At 55.2% G+C, this 12644-nt stretch overlaps 1 protein-coding gene across 1 annotated transcript in view; it reads left to right on the top strand.

The window, feature by feature from the left end:
• Nucleotides 1-1637: 1637 nt before the first annotated feature.
• The window catches only part of TRIM62 (tripartite motif containing 62), a 25227-nt gene continuing 14220 nt past the window's right edge, over nucleotides 1638-12644 (top strand). Inside the window, exon 1 of the mRNA XM_004678762.2 lies at nucleotides 1638-2666. Coding sequence (XP_004678819.1) covers nucleotides 2259-2666 — 408 coding nt within the window. The 5' untranslated portion in view covers nucleotides 1638-2258. The remainder of the gene's footprint in view (nucleotides 2667-12644) is intronic.

Raw genomic sequence — 12644 nt, 5'->3', positions numbered from 1 at the left:
AGCAAGAGGCCTGCCGCACTTGTGAGCATTGCCATCAAACACATCCACGCCCAGCAAAGGGAGTTGTATTTCTGAGCCTGAAAAGGCCCTTTGCAGAAGCCCCCTCCCACCATCGGCTTCCACTCTGGTTTCTGTGTCTTTTCCAGCCAGACTTATTCGCATGCCAAACCTAAATGACCACCAGCGAGACAAATGCAACTACCATAGCAAGAACTTGGACCAAACAAGGCTTCTGGAGAGAGGATGGGGGGGGGGGGGTCAGCCTTCTTTTGATCCTGAGGATAAGGGGCCACCTAAACAGTCAGAGTTCTGGCTGCACGAAAAAGTCCAGGAACGGCTATTGTTTGAGTAACCAACCCGTTTCTGGCAACAATGAAGACACTGGCCACATGATGGTGAGATGGAGGACACTTAGCAGACACAGGAGTGAACTTCAAGCTGTTTCTTAAATTAGACCGCAGTAAAGTTCAAATCCACTGAAGACATTTCTGGAGGAGGCAGAAAATGGGGAGCCACCTTCAATGCCTCCTTTTCGCTCAACACCATATCAAATTCATAATATAACCCCACCGTGTCTTTACTTTCAGCAGGGGGACCTTCACGCCTCACCCACTCTTGCCGCCCCAGCTCAGGCCTCACCTCCTGCAGGCACTGATGATGGTGACCTAACTGTGCCCAGTCCCTCTACTGCGATCCACTTCTCCACGGCTGCTTTTCAGGCACACACCTTTCCTGTGTGCAGAGCACTGCAAAAAACACCGACCCTGATGATGGCGATGAGCATCTTCCTGACATGCCTATCAGTCATTCCCGGGCTTGGGCAGGAGATGCTTTACTAGACACTCAGTGCTCACCACCTCACCCCAGACTTTTCCCTCCCTAGCCCACCCTAACAGGAATCTTGCATTTCCCCCCAAAATATCCCCTCCCCTTTCACGCCTCTATGATTTTGCTCAAGCTGTCCCCTCTGCCCAGAAATCCCTTATCTCCTCTCCATCTGGCATATGAGACAGGGTCTCCTATTACTTTCTCCCTCTCTCCGCCTCCATCCCCTCCCCAAATACAGCACTCCGGAAAGGTCTGCTGAATGGAGGGCATCTTTCAAGCCAGGCCACAGGCAGGGTCAGGCTTTCCTGACCCTGACAAACGTCTGCCCCAAGCTCTCCTTAAGAAAGTGAAGAGGAAATGGGAATGTAGGTTTTAGGAGTGAGAGGAGTCTTGAACTTGTCCTGTGCAAGAGAACATTCCTCGAGTTTTATTTTTATATTTTATGCAAAAGTTCTATCCTATGCAGATTATACAACAAAGTTTACATTGTTTTAATGTAAAATATTATTTTCCCCAAATCTTTAAATTGATGATCCCAAAAGATGTTATTTTCTCAAACTGGCAGTCTCCCGACCCCCACCCGCCACAGGGAACGTAATTGAGATCTGGATGCTACTCCATATGCAGACCCTGAAGGAACAGCTGGGTTTAGCTCCCGCGGGAGCGGAAGCACCGTGTGGGTAAGGAGGGGGGTCTGCAGGCTGCAAGCCCGGTCGCGTCCCCTAGGCTCCCCCGCCCGCCGCGGGGGCGGAGCCGCCTGGGCCCCGCCCCCGGGGGCGGGGAGGGCGCCACGGCCGCCTGCAGCTCGGGTTCGGCTGGTTCCGGGTTGAGCAGCTGCGCTGGGATCCGAGCAGTGGCTGCTGAGTCGGCGAAGGTAAGGGGCATCTCGGGCCGGGCCTGGGGCCGGGATCCGGCAGCTGAGCGAGGCTGCACTCCTGCCTTCCTCTGCCAGTATAGCCGCGGGGCGGCTCCGCCTGGCTTCCCTCTCCGCCAGAATTCTCCATCCAGCTCTCCCCCTCCCCCACCGCACCCATCCCGGGATTTAACCCCTCAAGTCCAGCGTTCCCCGGCTGGACCCCCTTATTTCAGCACCCCCATTCCTTCGGACTGTCCCTTTCCCTAGAACCTTCTTCCCAGGAGGTTCCCAGCAGAACCTTCTTCTGCTTCCCTCGAATACCCAGGGCCCCCCGTCTCCAGCATCCAGTGCCCACTACCTCGCTATCACCACCCCCCGAGCTCGCATCCTGGGCAGCGGCAGGGCACCCGCACCCCTTCCTCGAGTTACCCACCTCCGGGACAGTCCTTCTTTCTTCTCCGGGAGCTCCTACCCCAGTCCCTCCCGCACCCACCCCTCCGTGGCGCCCCCGACAGCGCCGCGCGCTCTCAGCCGCGCCCCCTACTCGGCCCCCCTCCCCGCCGCCCCCGGCGCCATGGCGTGCAGCCTCAAGGACGAGCTGCTCTGCTCCATCTGCCTGAGCATCTACCAGGACCCGGTGAGCCTGGGCTGCGAGCACTATTTCTGCCGCCGCTGCATCACCGAACACTGGGTGCGGCAGGAGGCTCAGGGCGCCCGCGACTGCCCCGAGTGCCGCCGCACGTTCGCCGAGCCCGCGCTCGCGCCGAGCCTCAAGCTGGCCAACATCGTGGAGCGCTACAGCGCCTTCCCGCTGGACGCCATCCTCAACGCGCGCCGCGCCGCGCGACCCTGCCAGGCGCACGACAAGGTCAAGCTCTTCTGCCTCACGGACCGCGCGCTGCTCTGCTTCTTCTGCGACGAACCGGCGCTTCACGAGCAACACCAGGTCACCGGCATCGACGACGCCTTCGAAGAGTTGCAGGTGAGCGGCTGGGCGGCCTGGGGTGGGGGCGGGACCTGGCGGGGCGGGGTCGGGCTGGACCACCGGCTGGGTCCGGAGTTGTCGCTGGGCGGAGCCACTGGCCGGGTCAGTGCCCTATCAGCATTAGTAAGGGGCGGGAACGGGGAGGAGCCGGCGCCAAAGAGCGGGTACTGGAGGTGGGGCCATGGGCTGTCGGGACCCCGCGGGGCCTGCGGGGTGCAAGGGACGAGAAGGGTCCGTGGTTGGGGGTGGGTCTCCGGTGGGGTGGGTCGACGGAGACAGATGAGTTGGAACTGGTCCAGGTACTAGACAAGGCAGCCGTGGGATGGGGCCGAATCAGAGCTGGGCAAGGTCAGAGGCACTGGCAGGGTGGTGGGGCAGGAGACAGTGCCTGGTATCAGAAAGGTCTAGGACAGAATTGACAGACAGAGATCAGGATGTGGCCATGGTCAGGGCCAGGCAGGGGGCTGGACCACCGTCTGAGAGTGGGGCTGAACTGTATGGAGGTGAGCTCTATCCATGGGAGGAGGGGGAGGGAGAGGGCGCTCAGTCAGGTGTGTGTCTGGACCTGGAGGGTTAGTACCAAGGCCAAGACTAAGCCCCCAAGGTGAATTATTTGAGAAAAGGGAGGGGGAAGTGGGTGTGTGGAAGTTTGCAAAGGCTTCCTGTGACCTCCGTGGTTCTGTTAACCACATCAGAACCTTTGAGGATTAAGTGAAAAATATATGAAGGATGACTTAAGGCATAGTCAGCCTAGGACTATAATTGGTCTTCCCTAAACCTCTTATGGTCACTGACCAACTCCTACTCAACTCTCAATCCCCTCCTCAAATGTCCTCTCTGTGAAGCCCTCCACTGGCCGAAAACAAACAAACAAAAAAGCATAACTGCATTCCCCCAAATGCTTTTTATTAATAAGTGTTTTAAAAATACTGTCCTAATATCAGCTATCTCTAGGAAATATAGTATATACTCTATAACACTCTTGGATGATTCTCAGTGTACATTTGCATATTAAAGTCTTGGAGAAATCTTCTCACAAAGAACTCCATTTTACTGTATTTAATAAAATGGTTCCCAAGCTTATTTGAGCCTGGAATCTTTCTTTCAAGAGAAACCATTTCAATCTGGCAGTCCCTGTCTCTGACCTTGGAATACCAGTCCAGTGCACCATTCTCCAAGAGCCAGGACAGTCTCGTTCACTACAGCTGTGGCCCCAAAGCCTGGCACAAGGACTGGTCCACAGTACCCATCAGTAGAAGTTGAATGAATAACCAACATTGGGCCTGAGCTGGCCCAAAAGGCAGAATCTTTGTAGCCAGAAGGTTTTTCACTTAAATATTTCATGACAATACAGTGCGCTCATTCAAAGGTAGTAAGCCCTTTGCTCCTCAAGATACTGAAGCAAGAGCTAAATAACTACATTTCCCTGTGTCTGGGTGGTCCTCGCCCCCTTTATACGTAAGGGCCCTAAGTCAGTCTGCACCTACAGACGCCCATGGAGATGAACAGGGGCACATTTTCACCACCCTTCCTCCCTGTCGCCTTCATCCCCAAACCATGACTGACTCCCTTCCAGCCTGACCCTCTGAGGCTGGAGAGAAAGAGCTGGGGCTCTGGAGTCTTGCAGAAAGCTAGCATTGGCCCTCTACCCCCAGAGCCAAGGACTGGTATCCCCATCTATCCAGCTGTGAAGTCACGTGAACAGGGAGGAAGAGAGAACCTTTGGTAGGACCAGGTACAGCTTCAGTCCATCCATGTGAGAGTTTGATGAGACTGTCTGAAACCATCCATGTAACCTCACAGTATAGAGCTGTGGAGACGGAGGTCCAGAGGAGGTCCAGTTGCCTGCTCCCAGCAGCTCTCCTCTCCTCTCCTGTCTAACTTTGTAGCTCCAAGGCCTCTGCTTTTTGAGGCTTGGTTCCTGTGTCTGCAAGTGGGGCCATCAGAAGCATTGTGCTGTGCTGTGCTGTGCTGTGTTTTGTTTTTTCAATCCATCCCTGTGCTGGGGAATGTAGGAGAAATTGAATACATATTTACTCCAAGCATTACTGAAACACTTTACTTTTGGGCTCAAAGGAAAACAGGGCAGTTCCTCCTCCCTTAGCCTCTAGGCCACTAGGCCTGTGGTCAGACAGCTTCCCTCAGCACCGCCTGTGAAACTCACCAAGTCACTTCATGTAAACCCTGCTGCCCTCTCCTGTAAATTGAGGTCAGGGTGACTCTTCCTACCAGGGTTTTCATGAGGCTGCCCTGGGATGAGTCACTTTTTGAGGTCCTGACACATGGTAGGGGCTGGATCAACACACACTCCCATTCTTCTTCCTTCTACCTGTGAGAATCCTCGTGCCCAGGTGGACCGATGCCCAGACCCACCTCTCTTGACCGAGAAGGAGGCCTGGCTTTGGTTTCTCCTTTGGGCTTGGCAAGAAGTGGCAGTGAAACACGCCTCCCCACTGAAGAGGTAAGCGCCTGGGTGAAGTTCAGGCCACTCCCCAACCTCTCAGGCCTCTCCCTCCAGGGAGAGCTATTTATGCCCCAGGAAGGAGGCTGAGCTCCTAGTCACATCCCCTCCTCTCCCAGCAGCTGGTGGTTCTGTCCCCAGAGCTCCAGGAGCCTGGACTTGGCCCTGTCTCCTCGACAATAACTGCTCAGAGCTAGCGGGGCCTTGAGGTGTTTTGGTGCAACCTTCACTTGACAGATGGGGAAATGGCAGAGGGTGAGGGAAGGGACCTTGCCCTCAAGACCTGAGGAGGCTGGGCCTGAGCTCAGTCAGGCTCACACCCTGCCTAGAAGTTGACTTGGAGCATTTACTTTTATTGTAAATCCTGGAGGCAGCAGAGCAGAAAGGTAAAGAGTTCTGGTTTTGTACTCCTGACAACACCCACCCTGTCTCTACCACTTTCTGGCTGTGTGATCTTAGGGAAGTTACTCACCATCTCTGACCTCAGGTTTCACATTGACAACATGAGAGTAATGGGGTTCTAGGACTAAATAATATGACGTTTACAAGAACTTACTGCCCGTGTCCCAACGTAAGCACTGAGTAGATAACGGCTCTCGTGTTTACATCATAGGCTGCACGATTGACATTTAGAGCCAGATAAGCCTTGTGTTGTGCAAGATCACCCTGTGCACTGTATGTGTCCCGCAACACCCCTGGCCTCTACCTACTAGATGCTTGTCGCACCTCTTCCCCCGAGTTGTAATGAGCGAAAATGTCTCCACACTTCATCAAATGTCCCCAAGCATCAAAATCAGCCCTGGTTGAGAACTCTGATAAATCCTTCTCAGTTTTTTATACTTAGCTCAAATATTACTTCCTCCTTGAAGTTGTCCCTGACCTGCCAAGCAGAACTACCCTGTATTTCTCTTTCCAACACAGGGGTCAGGTCCTGACAGCACTGATCAGCCATGTGTTCTTGGCGAGGTCACATGGCTTCTCTGAGCCTCCACCTATTTATAACATGGGCATCCCCAACCTTCCTGGAAAGGCTAGAGGCTACAGATGCAACATCAGGCACAGCATAGTGGCAGACATCTTTAAGTAGCTTTATTTTTCTTCTATTATAAAAGTGACATCATAAGCAGCGCAGTATAACATAAAAGTCCCCACCCCACAGGGAAACACAGTTAGAATTCTCTTATAGTTCTGCATAACTTTTACTATATAAATGGCATCTTATTTTCACCGCTGAGCACACCCATCACAGAGCAAAGGGGAGAATAGAGCCAGCACATCTGGGGTCCTAGCCCTCTGCCTGGCACTGGGCTTGGCACTTTTCTTGAACTACCTCATTTAATCTTTCAGGCACTCTGTTGCACAGGTGCTATAATTGTTCCTTTTACAGAGGAAATAAGTTGGGAGGCATCGACTGACATGACATATTCTGTCACCCTGCTGGTAAATGGCAGGGGCGGGCTTTGAAGCCAGTCTGACTGGGCACTCACAGTTCTTCCGAGGGTGGTTCTTGTCTTCCACCCACTCTGCTGCCTCTTGGTGCCCAGCACTCAGCACAGGGTCAGGCTAAGGACACGCTATGGATGCCAACTGATGCACCAGGCACAGGTGGCTGGATGTCATCCTGGGAGGGCCTGGCATCCAGTTGCCTGGCCAGCTCAGAGAAGGGATCAGATTCAGACCTAGCATGCTCTCCAGGCCCCACATGACCCCTGGAGCCTCACTTAAAGGCCTCTTTCATGCCAAGGGAGACAGTGGATGGATGGAAGCCCTGAGAAGCTGGGCACAGAGATCCAGAAACACCAGAGGAGGGAGCAGGGTTGGGCCGTTAGGTGCAAATCCTGGCTCAGGGCTCCTTCCACCCAAGTGGGAGATGCAGCCTTCTCTGCAGCCTCCTCCAGTCTTACATGTGAAAAAGGGAGGCAGAGTTGCTGCCTGTCCAAAGAGATAACAGAGAGGAGGCGCTTTATTTTGTGCCGGCTGGGAGGCACCCTGTGTCCCTGGAAGCAGCCTCTGCTGTTACTTTTCCTAGGAGAAGACAGATGTGTGTCAAACAGCACCCTCCATGGGGGCAGGGCTGGCTATAGGCACTTTGGGGGCAGCAGCAACACAGCTGAGCACAAGTCACAGGAGTTGAGGTTGAGCACCCCCCCACCCCCAGGATATTTATTATAGAAAGTCCCTGATGAGGCAACAACAACAGAAATAATAGCAACTCTAAAGCACAGAAGCCAAAGCTCTTTGAGCCGGGTTCTGTATGCAGGCTATGAGTCCTCACATCAACCCTTCTCCCTTTCCTACTCCTGAGTGAACCCCACTTCACAGATGAAGACACTGAGGCCCAGTCACGCTGCCAGTGGGAGGCACAGCTGAGGGTCAGACCCACCTCCATCCTCCGCACCTACACTGACACCCAGTGTGGAACCGCCAGGGGCCTCAGAAGCCACCCAGTTCTACCACCTCCCCACTTATCAGAGGGGAAACGGATTTGCCCGAGGTTGGACTCCATCCCATGAGTTGCCACTGTTGAGTTCTGGTGGACACTGGGTGGGTGTGGAGGATTTAGAGGTGGGTTCCATCTTGGCCTGGGGGTTCATTCAGTAATTTCTTCAGGAGACTCCTGCCGTGGCTACTGAGGGCCAGGCCTGCCTTGAGGCTGGAATACAAGTCCCCCAGCAGCTGACTGTTGAGCTGAGTCCCAGGAGCACACTACACTGCAGGCAGGAAGGAATCCAAACCCCCACAGCCACATCCTGGGCTGTGGGGACAGAGCCGGGGCAAGGCACTTTGGCGGGACTCTCTCCCGATCTCATTCAGCTCTCGTGGCCACTATGAAGGGGGTCCCATTGCTTCACTTCACAGATGAGGAGACGGAGGCTCAGAAATGATGCGTCCGGCTAGAACATCACCAGGTGCCCCTGAAACTGGAAGTTGCAGGTTATCTGAGTGTGACCAGCATGGAAGTGAACGCAAGTTGAGGTGGTTTGTTGTGGCCAGAGGCGGGAGGAGGGGAAATGTGAGAAAAGGGGTGAGAAAGGAAAAGTAAGACTTGACCAGCTTGGGAAGGGTCTTGAGGACACCACCTGCCGTCCCCAAGGAGCTTGGTCCTGAAGATGTTGGGGAGACAGGGCCAGGTCTGAGTGGCCTGGTCAGATTGGCCTGTTGGGCCATGTGCAAGCTGGACTAGAGGCGGGTAGGCGGAGGGGCAGCCTGGCGGTGCCACCAGAGACCGCGAGGCTGAGCGGTTAGGGACAAGTCATGCAGAGTTAGGTCTGTCTGCAGGAGCAGGAGCATCAGGGCCGCCCGGCACTGAAGGAGCTGAGAGGCAGGCAAGCAAGGCTTCAGTCCTCAGTGCTCCAGGCTTGGGCAGAGCGGGGACCGTGCCGGGACAGGGAGGACTGAGCACCCACTGAGGGCCAGCACTGCCCCGCACCTGGCCTGGTGCCACTCGCTTCGTTCTCCTCAGGCACCCCTGCTGCCCTCTGTGGGTGGCTCTGTCCCCCTTTTGCCAGTAAGGCCCTGAGAGGTGGGCCCTGAGAAGGGAAAAGGGAGCTTCCCAAGGCCACCCAGCCAGATCCAAAGCCAGGCTGTTCTGATGTAAGAAGACATGCTGTCTCCCCTGGGCAGCACTGGTTGGTGAGGCGGACAAGAAGGCCCCAGAGCCCTGGCGAGATGGCTTCCTGCAGCAGCTCTGTCCTCTGGCGGGAGACTGGAAGGATTCCTGGCCTTGGGGGTCTGTGAGCCTGGCTCTGTCCTCCACCCAGCTTCCTCCCACTGTGGCCTCTCCAAACCTAGGGGAGCCCCAGGGCCCCCCAACTAATGTGTTTGCATGTGTATGACCTCAGGGCTGCCCCACCTGCCCCCCCCCCAGAGAAAGGGGTGGAGAGAGAGGACTCTGCCCTCTGATGGGTCCCTCCCACGTCCCTCTCCTGCACTGTCCCAACTCTGACTGAACCTGCAGAGTCCTGCTGACCTGCAAGGCCTCCTCCTCACCCCAACCAGCCCCACTGGCCTTTCCAGCTTGTGACTCCGCCCCCGTCACATAGCCGGCTCCCCCCACCCCTGGCCGCCCCCCCTTCCTGGAGGCAGGTGCTCCCTGCCCACCTAGTTCTCTCTTCCTGGAATACTCTAGGCCCCTGCCCCTCGACTCCGCCACTCTATGCATCAAGAATACTCTCCCAGGGGCTCCCCCATTTGCAAGTCCCTCTTGCACATGTAATCACAATCATTATGATTGGATTATACCGGAGTGACCTAGCACATCCTGTGTGTCGGGTCAGGCCTTGAATCCAGCCACCGAATCTTTGCAGCAACATAGAGAAGGCACAGTTAGTCCTCACTTCACAGATCTGGAGACTGAGGGGGATCCCATGTCCCAGGCGGTGGCGGCTCAATCTCCGTGTTCATCCTGCTCGCCCTTGTAATCTACTGAGTCACCCAACTAGCCATAAACTCGGGCATCGAGGAATAGCGGCCACAAAGCTGACGGTGTGACCAGACGTGGTTGCTGTGTTGTAAGCAGGAGGCAGCGCCAGGAGAGCCCTCTTTTGCCTCTTATAAGCTGTGTGGCCTCAGGCAAGAGCCTGACCCCTCTGAACCTCTACTTCCCCTCCTCTGTGAGATGGAAGTGATAAGGCACTAGCCTGTGGCTGGTCAGAACTCAAACCCAGCTACACCATTTCCAGCCCTTCTGGTCCTGCCACTTCCCCATGGAGAAACCTTCCCTCGGGTTAGATTTGTCGCTGCAGGACTTTTCCAACAGCTTCCTGTTACCTGTCTGACCTCTGCTGGGGCTGAATTTTCCACTTGGTTCTACTCTGTCATACTCTGCTGTGGGCCAGTCAGTCCCATTTTTGGACCTCAGTTTCCTATATGAGAAAATCCCAGGGGGATGGACCGGATGCCCTAGGTCCCCTTCCTGTCCTGGCTGGACCCAGTATAAGGACCCACTGAGTAAAGGATGAGGCGCCTCATGTGGGACATGGTGACCACCAAGTGGCCCAAGACCCCATGTACGCCAGGCTCTGCCTATGAGGCTAAGCCACTTCACTGTGATCTCATTTCCCCCTCCCAACCCTAGAGGTGTTATTATGCCCCTTCTTCCCATATGAGGACTAGGGCACAGAGAGGTTAGTGTACATGCCCAAGGCCACACAGCTAGATGGTGACAGAGTCAACCTTCCAGCCCAGATCTGATCCCAGACCCAAAGGACCCTCCAGTGAAGGAAGGCAGAGCGCAGGCCTCCTCGTAGTCCTACCCTAGGGGTTCTGGGTTTGGTTTCTCTAAGTTAGCTTTGTTCTGTCAGGCTCTGTAGGCCACCAGAGGAGAGCTTCCTGCCTGCCCCCTCCAACCCTCACCTCACCCCCCATGCAACACACACACAGACACACAGACACCTTTCAGGGTAAGCTCCAGCCCAGTCCAGCCTCTTCGCTGGGCAAGATTCATTCTGCACCAGTCACGCTGTCCCCGGCCCTGTGGTAGGTGCTAAGAGAGTGGCATCTGTCAGACATAGCCCTCCAGAGCCCATGAGACTGACAGTGGACCTTGTAATTAAAATACAAAGTGTGCCACAAAGCTGAAGTCGAGGGCACTGTGGACATAGAGCAGGGCCCAGATGGGGCAGCTTCCTAGGGATATTTGATCTAGGTCTTATGAGAATTGTATGCACCTGGCATGTGGGGGAATCACGTGGGTGGGCGTGGCAGACCGGGAATAGCACGTGCACAGGCCTGGGGAGAGCGCTGGAGGTGCTCTGTGCACTGGAGCGGCATTGTCCGGTTTGACTCTGGAATAGCAGCTCTGCGCCTGCATTGGTGGGGAGCCGCTAGTCGGGTGTGGCTAAAGAGTGCTTGGCATGTGCGATCAGTGCAACTAAGGAACTCAATGTTCTGTCTGTTTTAATTTTCACTAATTTTATTTTAAATAGCCACCTGTGGCTGGTGGCTACTATATTGGACAGTGTGGGTCTGGGCCAAGAGAAAAGACTGGAGAAATTTGGGGCCAGTGGTGAAGAGCCTTGGAGCCCTTCTGCGGAGAGGCCGCGGGAGAAGTGTGGACACTTCTGTCCTTTACAGTCACCGCTCAGCTGCACTGTGGCCTTTGGGGGAAGGGTGGGGGGAGCCAGAGAGCCTGGAGCTGCAGTCCAGAAAAGAAGTGATGGAAAATGATCTGGGGCAGGGGATGTAGAGAGGAGAGAGCACATTTCTGAGCAACCAGGATGACTGACTGGGTTGGTGGGTGGGCAGTGTCAGGAATGACCCCAGATTTCTGGCCTGAATGGCAGTGGGGTGTAGGGGTGCCTCCCCGATGCCCCCCAGCATGCACTGTGATATTGATGTCCGTGCCCCTGTCTTCCCCTCAACTCATCTGCCCAGGCATGATGGATGGGCCATTTTACCTCACCCCTCTCTCTGCTGCTGACACATCAAACTGGGGGGCCCCCTGAGGCCTCAGCACATGTTTGTGAAGTGGGTGAGTGAGTGTTCCGTGCTCGGGTCCAGGAGGACGGGGCGGCCTGCTCTCCCAAGTCCTTGCCCTGAAAGCAGAAAGGAATCTGTCCAAATCCCTCAGCACCCTGAGCAATGTGAGGGTCATGTCCGGGGGCAGTTTGCTGGGAGAATGTGAAGAGCTGCCTGGGTGGCTGGGTCTCGATCCCCAAGGACCACCAGCGGGGAGGATTGTAGCACTTGGCCCCTCTCCTCAGACATCTGGGTCTCAAGCAGGCAGTGTCCCAAGCTGGACGGCCCTGGGGCTGCCAGGGAGGGCAAAGGAGCCGTTATGCTGCCTCTTAGGAGGACGAGATGGTCTGTTCCAGTGACTCAGAGGCAAGTCAATGGGAATGCCTTTCAGCTGCGGGTTTTGTGACCTGACTGATGTAGCTGCAGAGAGAAGGGCTATCTTTCTCCCGTTCTACAGGAAAGGCCCCAGGTTGCTGGTTAATGGAGCCAATTCACACTGGCCTCTGAGAGCTGATGACTAAATCTCCTCCCATCTCTCTGCCCCGTGATGTCACAATGATAGCTTGAAATCACGGGTGGTGGGAGCATTTACACCCCAAAATTTGGCAAACACATGAGTTGGGGCTTTTTCCCCCCTGGGGCCAGCTTCCCAACAATCATGAGTGCAGGGCCCACGGTCAGCAGGGCTCACACTCCTCCTTCCTTCTTCCTCGGGGTTCAGCTGTGGGGTCCACCGTTATGGTTGTCTTATGGCCTGATAGCTTTACTTTCTCTCAGGTGCAGACCACCATTGATAAGAACCTGGTCACCTTCCTTGTTAGTTACATCTTCTCCCAGGCAGGGCCTGTGGCTGCTTCCCTGCTAAGTCCCCAGCGCCTGCTCCATAGTGGTTGCTCAATAAATATCTGTGGTGTGAATAAGGGATCATAAGCAAAGATATTTTGCTGTCATGTTACTACTTAGTCTGTAAAATTGGTTGGACTAGGCCCTCCCTGGTGGTGCAATGGCTAAGGACGCAGCACTGCAAGCTGGCCACAGCCACCTCAGTGCAAGTT

Source organism: Condylura cristata, unplaced genomic scaffold (genome assembly GCF_000260355.1).
Source record: "Condylura cristata isolate star-nosed mole 26May11 unplaced genomic scaffold, ConCri1.0 scaffold00008, whole genome shotgun sequence".
NCBI classification, from domain to species: Eukaryota; Metazoa; Chordata; class Mammalia; order Eulipotyphla; family Talpidae; genus Condylura; species Condylura cristata.
The sequence above is the reverse complement of the archived record's forward strand: the minus strand, read 5'-3'. Positions and strand labels throughout refer to the sequence as shown.